The 16,252-nt window shown below is 36.8% G+C and overlaps 1 protein-coding gene across 1 annotated transcript in view; it reads left to right on the forward strand.

The window, feature by feature from the left end:
* Nucleotides 1–16,252, forward strand: part of Musk (muscle associated receptor tyrosine kinase) — a 115,836-nt gene that overhangs the window by 7,076 nt on the left and 92,508 nt on the right. The window contains exon 2 of the mRNA XM_033759098.1: nt 13,463–13,575. Within this exon, the coding sequence (XP_033614989.1) occupies nt 13,497–13,575 (79 nt within the window). The 5' untranslated portion in view covers nt 13,463–13,496. The remainder of the gene's footprint in view (nt 1–13,462; nt 13,576–16,252) is intronic.

Genomic DNA, 16,252 nt, shown 5'->3' on the forward strand with positions numbered 1-16,252 from the left:
TCCAAACCTTTTCATAGCTTACATACCAGCCCAACATTTTAATCAGTGATATACCAAGATAAGTATACACCAAAAATTTCCATAATCAGTCTTGATGACAGCTAGATAAATAAATAAATAAAATCCCATATTAGAATCTCCCATCCACAATGCATAAGTGGTAAAAACAAGGACTGTACCAGTGCTAGTGATTCCATGGTGAAATCTTTGTGGTTCCAGGATCAGGAGCTACTGTTATCATCTCTTTCTCTTGCAAGAAGCCATACCTCCTGCTCCTTATAGACAAATGGAATACTCTCTGGGATAAGGTTAAATTGGAGGGCAAGTAGGTTCTGAAGTTTTTCCTTTGCTAAGCAGACAGGAAGTAAATGAAAGCGTAGCTTAGAAGAAAAACATGCTTTAAATGCCTGGTTTCCTTTAGTTCAGGAAGACTTCTCAATGCCTACTGAAAAAGTTACACTGCCCTGGAGAGCAGGATACATCCTTATGTCATTTCCCTACTTATCCTAGGACATAGGCCCACCACAATCCTGACTTTATCATTAGACACTTGTATGTATTGCATCACCACTTAAGCCCAACTGCTTGACAGAACTGTTTGCACCACTTTGTAGAGATCTGGGTAACTCACCTACATACGCCAGGCCTTGCCCAAAGTGATCTTTAGATAGCACTCACTAGCCCCATTGTCTTTCCAGAGAAGGTTCTGGAAATGTTCTTCACCTGCCTCATACCTATGACAACAGATCCTTACAGACTCTATCAGTGGGCTTCCTTGTCCATTAGTTTCTTACTAGGTTTGACCTGGTTGGACACATTATAGATCCTAAAATAATCACACACACACACACACACACACACACACACACACACACACACATTTTGTACTGGGGTTCAAACTCAGGACCTTGCACTTGTGAGACAGGTGGCAGAAACTCTGAGCTAAATGTCCAGCCCAATAATCACATATTTTGATCAGTTTAACCTTTAAGTTTTCTAGACTATTATAATATTCATTATTATATAAAGTATATAGGTGACATGCATTGGTTTAGAGGAGAAAAATCATGCTCAAAAGATACACCTACATTAGAAATTTATCTCCATCATTTACTAATTATAGTACTTTTGGCACAGTTTTTGGTATTTCAGAGCCTTAATTTTCTTGACCACAAAACAGACATTTACTGTTGCAAATGAACAGAGAGTGACTCTGCTTAACTGAGGGGAATAGGAATTATTGGAAAGATATTAGTATCTTATGGCATCTTTGGTAACCCTTGAGAACTGGGCAAGAGCAAAGGGCAGTCACTTGTCTAGAACTACAGCCAAGATCTCATCAGAGGAACAGCGTGGTCAGGGTGACACAGCTCTGTTACTGGGCACTGAGCACAGCCATTGGCACTGTTTTCAACAGATACTGGATACTGCTGAAGGCACTGCCATGATTGCACACTGCTATTGGCAGCACTGTCACCAGACACTTGATGCCGCTGGACACTTGATGCCACCGTCACTCGAATGAGTCCCAATTCTGCCTTTCTTTGTGTTGTTTATTCCAGATTCTGAGTCCTTACAAAGGCATCTTACCATATAAGCTTAAGAACTCAGGATTGTAAAGAGTATTTTCTTTTCTTGGTTTTTATAGAGATCATGTACTTATTACTACCAAAACCCATCTAAACTCAGAGAGATGTTCAAATATTAAATTTCAAAAATCATTCATTTGCAAGAACAAAGCCTTCCTTGTAAAGATGTTCTTATTGTTCTTATGACTAGTAGCTGGTCATAAAATGGCATTTGTATTTGTCATTAGATCATTGAAATCAAAGTTTTGTGCTATTATCTGCTTTTTTCTTTTGTGTAAGAATCCTTTTTCATTTATGTACTTTGAGTAACTACTTTGAACCATGCACAGTGTACTAACCACTGTATTGTTATTACCATGTTATTTTGTTATGAAATTACATGTTATTTTTCATAAGATAAAAAGAAGTACTTAAAATTCTCTGTAGGTTATCCCTGAGAATCTAAAACCCCATATTGTAGACTGAGTCACGATATATGAAGCTGAATGAAACACAACAACATCATAGCTTTCTCTCGTAAGAAATTAGTATCCCCAGTAGAGAGGGTGGAGGGCTCCTTCTTTCAGTATTTTTCAACCAGATGTGAGAATTTCAAAGTTTATGTTAATCATATTTCCCATCACTGGAACAAATACATGACACCAACAAAACAAAGGTATATAATTTGGCTGACAGTTCTAAGGGATTCAGGATACGGTCAGCTGTTTATGGTCAGCTGGCTCCAGTGCAGAAAGGACGTGACAGAAGGCATGAAGGAGGACGACTGGTCACCTTACGGCAGGTAGGAAGCAAAGAGAGAAGGAAGTTGCTGAGGAGGAAGATATATCCTCCAAAGGCATGCTCCCCGTAGCACACCTCTTCTAACCAGGCCCTACCTTTTAAAGGCAAATTTAGCTCTAAATTCATCAGTGAATCAAGCCACTGATGAATATAGGACCTTCATGGTCTAATCACATTCCAAAAGCCCCACCTCTGAACAGATAAGACTTTTCAGGGACATTCAAGACCTAACCTATGTCAGAGTCTTTGAATTAAAGTCATATTAGAATCTTAGAATCTTCCATATGTTTTTCAGATTGATATCTTGATGCTTGAACAGTTTTCAGACTGATCTGTTGACCCAGGAATAAGTGCTAAATTTAGGGATGTCACCAGTGTATCTCAAAGAATAGTTTTGTTCTACAGTCATAAAGAGCCTGTAACACAATGGCATATTGTAGATCTTCCTTAAAGAGGTAAGGGGTTATAAAATAAGAAAGCAATGCAGTCAGTATTTGGGACCGTGTAGAGAGGTGACGGAACTTTCTTATTCAATGACCCAAAAATTAATAACTGTGGCACTATATTAGAGTGTTGGCATACATTTCTGTTTTTTAAAATTAATTTTATCGGTACATTTTATGTATAAAATATAATGACATTCATCATTGGAAATTTTTACCTTTATGTAGTCTATCTTGGTTCTTATTTTTTTCCCTATCTGCCTGCCTTACGTTCAACCTCTCCACCCCTCCCTATTTACAAAGACTTTCATTCCAGTTTTTCATTTTCTGATATTAATTCCACTCCCTTCTTTCCTTTCCCCTACCCCTTCTATTTCCCCTTCCCCTTTGCTCCTTTACTTTCTGTTTCACATTGTCTATTATACCTCTTAGTCCTTATTTACTCTTTCAGTTTCTCACACCAGAGAAACTGTTCAGTATTTACACATGTGTGTCCTATTTATTTCACTTAAGAGTATTGCCTCAATCTGCAATCATTTAGCTATAAGTGTCTCTAATTTCTCATTCTTTATGGCTGAGTAGTACTCCATTTTATTTATTTTTTATTTTATTTTTTTACTCAATTTTATTTTTAAAAACACATTTTCTTTATATGGTCTCCAGTTGATAGGCAATTGGGCTAATTCCAAGTTTTAGCTATTACAAACTGTGCTGCTGTGAACATGGGTACATATTGCTCTTAATTCTTATGGGAAGATACATAGTGGGGGAATAGCTGGGTCAAATGGGACTTCCAATCCTAATTCTTTGAGTCATCTCCATACTGATTTCCACATGGTTGCACCAGTCCACACTCCCACCAGCAGTGGAGCAGGGTGCCTTTTACCACACAGTACCACCAGCATTTGTTATTGGTTGATTCCCATGATAGCAGCCACTCTTTCTGGAGTGAGGTAGAATCTCAGCATTGTTTTCATTTGCATCTCTTAAATGACCAGTGATGTTGAACATTTTTTCATATGTTTATTTGCTATTTCTACATCTTTGTATGAAAAATGTCTCTTCATTTCATATGCCCATTTTTGGATTAGGTTTTTAAATTTGGGAGGTCTGATTTTTTTAAGTACTTTATGTATTCTAGATAGTAGACCTTTGTCTGAAGAATAGCTGATGAAATTTTTTTCTGACATTATGGGTTGCCTCTTCACACAGTTGTGCAGCTTTTTAATAAGAAGAGAAGCCACTTGTTTGTTTGTGCCAGTTCATGTGCAACTGAGGTTTTGCTCATGAAATCTTTTCTTACATGAATGTCTTCAAGAGTTCTACCTAACTTATCTTCCAGCTGGTTCAATGTTTCTGTTTTAATCTTTAGATCTTTAATGTATTTCAATTTTAGTTTAGTGCATGGTGAGAGATATAGGTCTAGTTTTAATCTTTGGTGAGTTGAAACCCAGTTTTTGCAACACCATTTATTAAAGAGGCTGTCTCTCCTGCAGTGAGGGTATTTGGCTCCTTTGTCAAAAATGAGGTGGCTGAGTGTGTCTGGAGTTGTTTCTGCATCTTCTAATAGGTTCCATTGGCCCTCAGGTCTTTTTCTTTGCCAATACTATGTTGTTTTTATCACAGTAATCTTGTAGCATAGTTTCAAGTTAGGGATTGTAATACCCCCTACCTTGTCTTTATTGCCTAGAATTGCTTTCACTACTCTAGGTCTCTTCTTGTTTCAAATAAATTTTTGGATTGTTTTTTCAAGGTCTGTGAAATATGTTGCTGGAATTTCAACTGGGACTGCACTGAATCTATATAGCAGTTTTGGAAGTATGACTGTTTTCACTATGTTGGTTCTTCCTACCTAAGAAAAAGGGCTATCTTTCCATTTTTTGATGTCATATTTAATCCCTTTTCTTCAGAGTGTTGTAGTTTTCTGAGTAAAAGTCTTTGATTTCTTTTGTTAGGTTGATTCTAAGGTATTTCAAATTTTTGGATTCTATTGTAACAGGAATTATTTGTCCCATTTCTCTCTCAGTGAGTCTGTTGTTTGTGTACTGGAAAGCCATTGATTTTTGTGTGTTGATCTTATATCCAGCTACTTTACTGAATTTGGTTATTAAGTCTAGAAGACTTTTGATGGAGTTCTTGGGGTCTTCTATATAGAGTATCACATTGTCTAAAAATAAGGACAATTTGACTTCTTTGTTTCCTGTCTTTATTCCTTTTATTCCTTTCTCTTCTCTGATTGCTGTGGCTAATGTTTCAAAAGCCATATTGAACAGAAATGATGATGGTGGACATCTTTGTCTTGTTCCTGATTTTAGTGTGAAGTATTTCAGTTTTTCACCACTTAGTATGATATTAGCTGTTGGTTTTTCATAGACGGCTTTTATCCGATTGAGGTAGAGATTGTTTATTCCAGTTTTTTTCTAGGGTTTTTATCATGAATCCATAGTGGATTTCATTGAATGCTTTTTCTGCCTCTATTGAGATAATTATATGGTTTTTGTCCTTGGCTCTATTAATATAGTGTACTACATTTATGGATTTGTGTATGTTGAACCATCCCTGCATCCCAGGGATGAATTCCACTTGGTCAGGGTGTATGATCTTCTTGATGATCTTCTGCATTCTTTTATGCCAGTATCTTATTAAAGACTTTTCCATCTATGTTCATTAGTGAGATTGGCCTATAATCCTCTTTTTTGTTTGGGTCTTTGCTTTTGGAATCAAGGTGATGCTTGCTTCCAGGAATGAATTTGGGAGTATTGCTTCCTTTCAATTTCATTGAAGTGTTTAAACAGTAGTGGCAATAGCTCCTTTCTAAATTCTTGTAGAACTCAGCAGTGAAACTATCAGGGCTCTGGCTTTTCTTAGTTGGTAAGTTTTTAAATACATTTCAATTTCATTGATTGATATTGGGTTGTTTAAAATTTGTAGGTTTTCTTCACTCAACTTTTGTAATTCATACATATCTAGGAATCTGTCCATTTATTCTGTGTTTTCCATTTTATTGAAGTATAGTTTCTCAAAGCGGGTATTAATGATCCTCTGGATTTCTGCTGGGTACATTATAATTTCACCCTTTTCATTCCTAATTTCATGGATTTGGGCCTTTTCTCTCCTTTTTTGATAAGGTTGGCTAAAGGTTTGTCAATTTTATTTATTCTTTCAAAGAAACAACTCTTTGCTTCATTGATACTTTTATATTATTTTCTTAGTGTCCATTGCATTGATTTCTGCTTGGATCTTTATAATTTCTACCCTTGTACTCACTTTGGGTTTTTCCTATTCTTCTTTTTCTAGTAGCTTGATGTTCAGCATCAGGTTGTGTGATTGAGCTTGCTGTTTTCTTAATATGAGTATTCACAGCTATGAATTTGCCTCATGAGACTGCTTTTATTGTGTCCCACAGATTCTGATATGTTGTATTGACATTGTCATTCAATTGTGGAAACTGATTTCTTCTTTGATTTCCTCTATGATCCATTGGTATTCGGAAGTATATTGTTCAGTTTCAATTCTTGCAGTTTCTTTTACTATTGCTCTCTAATTTCAACACACTATGGTATGATAATATACAGGGATAACTTAAATTCCTTTGCACTTACTTAAACATGTTCTATGAGCGAGTATGTGATCTATATTGGTGAACGATCCATGTACAGCTGAAAGAATGTGTATTCTGATTTTGTGGGTTGGAACACTCAGTAAGCATCTGTTAAGTTTGTTTAAGAGTTTGATTGAGTTCCAGTGTTTCATTGTTTATTTTACGCCTAATTGATCTATCTGTTTGTGATGGTGGGTTATTGAATTCACCCTTACTATTGCATTAGTGCTTATTTGATTTTCCCTGTCCATTTAGTATTTGTTTTATACTGTCGGGTGCAGTAGTATTTGGTGCATATTTATTTATGATTGGTATCTCTTCTTTTTGGATTGTTCCCTTTACAGGGATATAGTGTCCTTCTTTGTCTCTCTCTTAATCAGTGTTGGTTTGAAATCCACTGGATGTGCAAAGAGGATAGTTACTCCTGCTCTTTTGGGGTGATTCCTTACATAAGGAGTATTGTCTTCCATTCTTAAACTTTCAGTCTATGAGCTTCTATTTTTAATTAAGTGTATTTCTTGTATGGAGCATATTGTTGGACCTTGTTTCTTGACCCATTCTGCCAATCTATTTCTTTTGACTGGTGAATTGAGACCACTAACATTGATGGTTATAACTGATATGTATTTACTTATGCTTGTCATGACTTTTTCTTTTAGTTGGGTTCTCTCCCTTTGCATTTAATTTCTTGTGTGCCTGATGGATTCATTTTTCTGGGATTCCATGGGTTGTAATCCTCATTGTGTCTTCCTAGGCTATTGTTTAAACTTTTTTGGTTTGATATTGATGAAGTTCCTCGTGTGCTCTTCATCGTGAAAGTATCTTATTTTTCCATCAATTTTGCAAGATAGTTTTGCAGGCTAGTTGTTGTCTTATATGTCCCACTTATCTGTGTGTCAAGTTATTTCCTCCTGCTTGGGAAGTTTTCTGCCATTACTTCTGTAAACAGTATATTTATGTTATGTGCACTCTCTCTTGTTTCTTCATTGACTCCAATCAGTCTGTTATTCTTCTTCGTTTCATCCAGCAGCTACTGGATTGATTTCTCATACTCCCTTACAATTTTAAAGAATTTTTTTCTTTTCCTCGCCACTAATTGCAATCCTGTCTTCTATATTTGAAATTCTGTCCTCAGATCGGCTCCTTCTGCTGTGTAAATTTTCAGTGGCGTTTTTGATCTCCTGGAAATCTGTTTGCACCTGTCTTATGAATTCCTTTTGCTTCCTATGTTGGAATTCGTATTGTTGAGAGAAGTTTCTCAGCTTCTCTATTTTTTTTTTAATCTGTGCCTTCTCTAGGATTTATTAATCATGTCTTGCAGTATGGGCACAATTTCTATTGTTATCTGAGAAATTATTTCTGATTTTATTTTTTTCCAGATCCTCTTTTGTTGCTAGTTCAGGGAGTGCAGGTGGTTGAGTATCAGATTGTTTCATCTCATTTCCCTTTGGAGTTGCCGCAGGTGGTCTGGAAGTCTTGTTTTGAGACTTCCTTCCATGTCTTCTCATTTCAACCGATGCAGCCAACAATGCCTTTGTTTATGCAACATTTTGCTTACCTAGTGTTCTTTAATTCTCAGCAAGCCACCAAACAGCCTTTTCTCTGCTGTTCACCAGTAAACTACTTCCTGGGTTCAGAATGGTGGCCTTCTTTATCCCTGAGCTGACCTGTTGTCTGTTCTTCTGGCTGGGGCCTGTGGATACTTAGCATGGTATCTAGGTGTGCCTCTGGCTAGGGCCCCTATGTAGCTGTTATCTGGGAGGGCCTTTGGCTAGGGGCTGTGTACTCCAGTCCCTGATGTCTGAGTAGGATTCTGGCAGGGTCTTCACATACTTATCAATGGTATTTGGGTAAGCCTCTGGCTGATGTTTGTGTGCCTGTGCAGCTCTTCTCTGTGTGGGCTTTTCACTCAGGCTTGTGTGCCCAAGCTGTTGGGCTTGGGGTTGGGGTGGGACCCTGGCTGGATCTGCCTGCAGCCTTGCCACTCTGGTTCACACTGCTGCTGCTGCTTGCTGGAATCTGCACACACTTCACCTTTCTGATTTTCAGTGTGTCGTTTGTGCTCTTAGAAAGGTTAGGGGGTCCTTAAAGTGGCCATCAGAGCTGACCTTCCATTGTCTTCCCAATCCCCTCTTCAGTATTCTTCACTTGCCCTGTTCTTATGGGAACTGGCCTTTATCAACTCTATCAAGAGGCTTTCTAGTCTACTTATTTCCTGCTGGGTTTGGCCAGTGCCAAGAATCTACTGCAATCTTTGGGTGCTGAATCCCTCAACCTAAGGTCTTTCCTGCTATTAGGAAGCTGTCTCCACACAGTTAATGCTGCCTTTAGGTTCTGATAATTTCTTTTTTCTGTCTTTTTTTTTTTTTTTTTTTTGAGACAGAGTCTCACTATGTAGTTGAGACTGACCTGGAACTCACTATGTGGCCCAGGCTGGTCTCAAACTCACAGCGATCCTCTTGCCTCAGCCTTCCAAGTGCTGGGATTACAGGCGTGCACCACCATGCCCAGCTCTTTTTCTGTCTCTTTTACTGGAAGGTCTAGAGATAGTGATGAACAACTGTTAGTGGTTCATAGATTGTTCACTGATTTTTGTGGTTTCTAAACAACTTGCACCTTTGTACATCTCCCCTAATTATACTTGAATAGGCCATCTCTTTCCTTCTGGGGCCCTAATAGCAGTCCAATATACTAAGGGTATAAACTAATTCCATTTCAGTTGGGCCACTTTTCCTTTGGCAAGTTCCTGCTAACATATAATTAAATGCTCCATTTTATATATGAAGTTGAAAATCTGGCATTTATGTTGACTTTATAATCAAATCCCTCTGATTCTCCTTTCATTTTGTTTTAAAATCCATCCTTTCCTCTCTACACACACTAGTTCAACATTTCATTCTCTCTTCTGGAACACTGCGTTCCTAATACATCACTAATAACTACCTCCCCCCCACAAATAAGCACAACCATTCAAATTCCACTTGGTCATGGTATATAAGTTTAAAAATGTTAAAATTTAAATTTTTAAAAATTATGCTTTGAAGACCACTTATTAATGAAGTTTTCTGAAACGGGTAACAAATATTGAAAATTTTTATTGCCAACACCATTTCATGAAATATTTGTGAATGACAACAATAGAATATCATTCTTATTCTATTTAATATAAAATTAAAATATAATGTGTTGATAAGAGTGGAGAAATAGATTCCATATAGTGCTGTTAAGTACAGTGTATATATTCATCTGGTACAATTAGGTATATATTAACCACTGGTACAAAATACCCAATACCCACAGTTTAGAGGAGAAGTTAATTTTGATTCACAGTTTAGAGGTTTCAGTCCATGGTCTGTAGGCTCTAAGGCACAAACGCCATGGAGAAAGGACATGGCAATAAAAAGCTGCTCACAACATGGCAGCCAGAAAGCAAAGAGAGAAGGGAGGAGACAGAACCTCCAAGTCATGGCCCCCTGTTTTGACTAGGCCCTACCTTCAGATGGAAGTCTTTGGTATATATTTTAGATATAAACTATAACAGTATCATTTACTAATTTGGCTATAACTTTTATACCTTAAAATTTGCCAACCCTTAAATCCAGTAATTCCAATTGTCAGTGTTTTCCTGAAAATTCTTTTCACAAGAAAAAAAAGAAACATTGTACAGATTTTAATAGTGGAAAATTGAAAGCAATTTCTGTCCAATTGAAAGAACCCCAAATGTCTGTCCATCAATAGGGGAATAATTGAATATATTATCATATATCCATGCCTTAAAAAGGCTGTGTAACAAATAGAAATGATGAGGTACTTGTGCAGGAGTTCAATCCCCAAAGTGATACATTAATGGTATTAAAAGATTGGAGTTTTAATCAGACTATGATGTTTGGAGGTGGGACCTTTGAGAAGAGATTAGTCTTACATAAAGTTATTAGAGTAGAGCCCCTGTGATTAGATCATGGTGGCTTTACAAGAAAAGAGATTATGCAGACACAAACACACACACACACACACACACACTCCCTATTTTTGCCATGTGATGTCATCTGCCACATTGGGATTCTAACAGCAAAAAGCCTACCAGCATACCTGATCCCATTTCTCATTTTAAATCTGGCTTTAAAACAGCCAGTAATACCCATGCCTGAATCTACTCTGCCTTGATTGACATTCCCTCTGCCATATTAATTAATCACTTAAAAAAAAATTAGCCACTCATTTATTGGTACATTTTAGATATACATAATGATAAAATTCATCATTGGGAATTTGTACCTACACATGACACATCCTGCTTCCTTTTGGTCCTTTCTCCTTCCTGCCCTTGAGCTTCCCATTAAATCTCAGGCAGTGGACAAATTTAGATCAGTTCATCACCAGAACATAACATGAAGGGCTTTTGTCCAATTCCCAAGAGAGTTCATCTTCCTAGCACCATTTTTACTGTCTGCATTCTTGTCAGCATTTTGGTTCTCTGAACTCCCACCAGATTTGTCCATTAATCTCTGCTTTAACACATACTAAGGTGTCTCTAGCTTGCATCTCAGGACATTTCCAAACTCCTCCCACACCAATCCCAAAAGCTTCTAATTTGTGTGGTCAAAGTCACAGTCGTAACCACATTTCTCTGTATAACTTTTCCTTAAGTTTCATGTTCCTATGATAAAATACTTCATTAGACAACTTAAAAGGAAGAAAGATGCATTCTGGCTCATGGATTCAGGAGTATTTATTGATGGTCAGTTGGATCCATTACTTTCAGGCCTGTGGCAAGGCACAAATATCACGATGGAAGGAGATGGCAGAGGAAAGCTGCTCACCTGCAGCCAAGGAAGCAGAGAGAAAGGGAAAGAGCCAGAGACAAAAGTCTGGGTAAAAATATATATCCTTGAAAGCCATGACCTCAATGTGCTGCTTTGCCCAATGAGGGCCTGCCTTTTAATAAGGCTGTTGATCTATAAACTCATCAATGGATTAATCGATATCATGAAGTTAGAGCCCTCATGACTATATCACATCCCCAAATTTTATCAGATCTGAACACTGTTGCACTGGAGACAAAACCCTGAACACATGAGCCTTAGGGAACATATATCCTAATAACATATACTATCCCATGATTGAGCATGGTAGGAAATATTAGAATACCACCATTTCTGCCCAGCGAAGGAGTCCCCTGAAAGAGCTTCTGTGCTTGCTGTCTCACCAGTGATCATAACTGAGACTTTCCCATAACTGTATTGAATTCTGAATCTCTTCCTCCCCAGTCCTAATCCCTTTCTTCTCTCCTTTCACAAACATCTGCAGTCTCAAAGTTCTTATTTTCTGCTAGTACACTGACCCTCTCTCCCTTTTATTCTTTATGATCATTTTCCTTGAAAATTTCCGGCTTATCCAATTCTACCTGGGCACCTGTTTCTTTGAGGATGCAAAGTGACACATGAGGGAGGATACTATTTACAAAGTGCGCACAAAGCAACTGTCTTTTTCTATATGCACATATACATGTGTGTGTTTCTGAAAAGGTCTAGAAGAATGCATAGCAAATTTAGAATTGTGGTTACCTCTGGGTAGGAAATTTAGATTAAGTGGTGATATAGCAATATAAGTAAAAATGAGTTACTTATTGTTATTTGTTATTCATATTGATTATATATGAACAAACAACTTCTGTAAGGTTAAGCAACAAAATAATAATAAAAATTAATAATTGCTGCCAGAATAGAAAGGAAGACAGTGTCTCAGACAAGTGTTGAGATTAACTTTTCACTACATGCCTTAGGTTGTCTGTTTATTTTAATATCACACACATGAATTGCATTTCAGGTTGTTTTATAAAGTGGAGGGGAGGGGGCAGTTTTGCCCTCATCACTATGGTTTACGTGCATTGGTTCATCACTCTCTTCCCAAGACCGCCCCACTGAAAGACCCAATGTATCTAATTCTTTCTGTTTTTTAGATTGTTAAACTTTTTATTAGTGCATATTTATAGTATATCTTGCTCACATTCCTTATGGGATTTACTACATGTAAATAACACATATTAATTCCTTTTTTTGATCTCCTTTCTTTTTCCCCCCATCTCTTGATCCCTTTCTTCTTTGAGAAAACCTTATCTCCCTAATTCCTATTATCCATCTTTTATTTTGCTCTAATGTGTCTAATTCCCATACTTTTGTTAGCAGATGGTGGCTGTGGTCTCATGTGGTCTATTTTAAGTGTGAAAAATTGACGGCCTTCTGGTCAGTTGGATAGCTCAGGAACAGGCCACCATCAGCAGGTCACTGAATATTATAATAAGAAATATGACTGCACAGTGTGAGGCTAATGAGGCAATCAGATTCCATATATTCCTTTATGTCACATTTGATAGGCTGAAATATATTTTTATGTGAGGAGGAGATGCTGTAGGCTTTTGAGCAGGAAGAGTTATGTGAAAAGAGATTAAATGATAAGACTCAAGACAGAGAGAAGGTACAGGATACTCTATCATCCATGGAAAATGAGTGTCTGAAAAAGATGTTGAGAGAGCATGATACTGGTATGAATAAAAGGTGGGCAAGAATTCAAGGACGATTTAATTGGTCAAATCTGCATGAATTAGAATGAGTTTGATGTGGAGGGAACGAGAGATGGGTCAGAGGCTAAATTAGACCCAGGTTTTCAGTCTGACTGCATGGAAGAGGATGGGCTGTTTCAGATCAGAGAATCTATACATCAGGGAATACTGTGACGGTTGCAGAAGGCATCTGGCATTGTCCTTCTGCAACTGTCTTTAGTTATTTATTTATTTATGTGCTGCCACTGTCTTAAAAGAGATTCTTAGAGGATTTTCTTTCCCTTGTTCCTTCAGCCCTCCACTTGCATTACTAGCCTAAGTGGATTCTCACCAGCTGGCCATGTCCATCATTGCAGCCAAGTCTGAGAATTCCTGATTATACTTAGAGCCTGTGGAGCTGCTGACACGAACAGTCATTAGCAGATGACCCTATTGTAACAAACTATGCTTTAAAATGTAAACTGTGTGGCATTTTCCTTGCATTGCCCAGAAGGAACTTTCTCCTGTGTGAGCCTGGATTAAACATGAGAGAGCTCGTCAACATTCCACTGGTGCATATTCTTACTCTGGTTGCCTTCAGTGGGACTGAGAAACTTCCCAAAGGTTAGTTCAAGCTATCTTGTCTTCTTATTGACTTATCAGAGTCCTAAAGTGTATGTGTGCCCGATGACTGCTGATTCATAATATGGTGAGCTTTGGTTTTACTTTGTAGCATATACATATACAGAAAAAGGAAGCTAAATGCATAAGTAATTGGTAGATGGTCTCTTGCCTTCTGATAAGCTACAGCTAAATTCTGTGATAACAAGTTTTTATATACAAGGCAAGCAGAGCCCTCCCTTCTAGGGGAAACATTAGCAGATTGACTGCAAGTTATCAGGTCTGTTTTGTATATGTGTATGTCAAACTTCAGGGTGGTCTAAATGGATGATGAAAACCTTTTCACACCAAGTTTGCCAGAAATATAATCCTCCCAACTTCCGCACAACCAGAGTGCTTGGCTTCTGAAAGAAAATCATTTCCATTTTTTGTTTTTGTTTTACCAAATTCTTAATAAATATTTTAGATACTTAAAATCAGAAGTAGATAAACTTGCCTAGGCAATGAAAGCCTGAAGACGATAGATTCTCAATAACTTTGAGGCTGGAGTTTTGATTTGGCTAGGACATAGACTGCAAAAGTTTTTTCAGAGCCTTTGGAATGTACCGGAAATAACACCACCTCAGGGGAAAGGAAAGCAACTTAAGAAACTGACAAACACCTGTTGCAGTAGCAAGAATGTCCACAGAGATACAGTTTCTGGCCAGTGTATTATGAAACTGACACTAGTGAATATACTTCAAATCAAGGACTGAAACTATGTGATTTACAAAGTGATCTGAGGCTTCATTGAAACAGTTTTTTTTTTTTTTAAAAGACATGAGAAAGCAAGTTGAATGGTATGAATTTAGAAGTATTCATAGTGAATGTGTAATAGTGGAGTAAAAGTGTTCTGTGTTTTTGAACATGTTCAAATAATTTTCCCACTGTATTACTCAAAATGTCAAAGAAATTTGTATTGTATAGGTGAACAAAGATGTAGCTGTGTATAGATGGAAAACATACCTTTAGATTTTGTAGTTCCCTAAAAATTCTGTGGCCATAAGGTCAAGGTTCACATACACAAAAGAAACAGCATTGTTTTTAATCTTATTGTACAGGTTCACTTCTGTTTTGGTGCCTCCAGCTTTCCATTTTACTAAAGGAGAATAGTACCTTCAAATATATTACATCAAGTAATTTCCAGTGAATTCCTTTAGGTGTCTTCAGATAAAAGAGAATCTAGACATTCCCAAATAGCTAATAATAGCCATAGAGACTCAAAGTTAGCTTCAGATTATTTTAGCACTTCCTGATTCTACAACGGATGTCCTGTAAGGTAGCACCTGCATGTTCAAAGTTATGGATTCTCATAAGTCTCATCTGTGTTATTCTACACCATACAGTTATATAAAAATGACATTGCTAACTGCTAAACTTTACTGAAATTCAGTTTTGTAACCTGGGCAACTGACTTTAATGGTCCAAATCAGAATTTGGTGTGCAAAACCACTACATGAAAAACACCTAACATATTCTAGAAGGAGGTGGTCTTTAGTATCCAAACTTGACAGACAAAGTCTTAATTCAAATAAGCACTGTCTCCACTTTGAAAACTTCAAAATACTGTAGGCTAGAGATAACTATGACAAATATCCTGGCTTTTAAATAAAATAACCAGATTCTTAATGCATCTTTATTTCTCATAATTTATTATCTCCTATAATTAGGATTTAATATTTACAAATTAAATAATATTTCTTCTTAGTCTAATCTGTTTATCATAAAATCTGAATTAGTGTAGATTTAATGTCAACCTTAGCCTAAAACACCATGCTTGGGGCAAAATATATTCATTTAATACATATACCAGTTCAGAAAATAGATAATAGCATGAAATTGTATTTAAAATTATTAATGTTGAACTGTGCAGCATATATTGATAGAAAAGAACCACTTTAATATGTTATTAACTTAACACTATTAAAAGTAATGAAAATGCTCCACCCAAATTTTCTCGTAGTTGTTTTCTCTATTGTTGCCAAAAGTAATAACAAAAAGACTTTTTAGGTGGCATACTTTTACTTGCAGCCTCATGATTGAAGTCTCATGATTAAAATCTGCAGCACTAGTGTATTATAAAATAAATGGACATATTTAAAACAGCACATGAGTATTCAGAGGACTCTTTTCTAATTCTCTGTCTACAACTTCCTTAATAAAATTAACACTCAGCTTTGATATTAATATCGAACTGTGGGGGTTAACTGTTTATTGCTTTGCTTTTAATTTAAATGAGTCACCTAATATTTAAAGGCAAAGGAGTGAAGATCGTTATCCTTCCGGTCATTTCAATTAATGAGACTTTCAATGATGAGCTCAATTTCCATAGGAGAATTTTACAAACCTCCATTCATGAAAGTTGGCAACGTTTTGCTGAATATGTGCCTCAACCACATATTTCAACAACTCTTAAAATGTTTTATGGGAGATCAAGCATATGGAAGGTTATTAAATTCTGGGGGGATATAAGAGTTCATGTCAACAGCATTGAATTCACTTAATATGTATAAAGAATTCCTGTCAAAACCCCACTGTCAAGGTGACCCTATTTTACTACCACACCTAGAAATTTTGAGTCAGATTTATCTTTAGATATATTTGAGTATTCTCCTCTTTTAAGTCATATATATATATTTAT

This window comes from Fukomys damarensis, unplaced genomic scaffold (assembly GCF_012274545.1).
Source record: "Fukomys damarensis isolate Sample0158 unplaced genomic scaffold, DMR_v1.0_HiC HiC_scaffold_36, whole genome shotgun sequence".
Classification (NCBI taxonomy): Eukaryota; Metazoa; Chordata; class Mammalia; order Rodentia; family Bathyergidae; genus Fukomys; species Fukomys damarensis.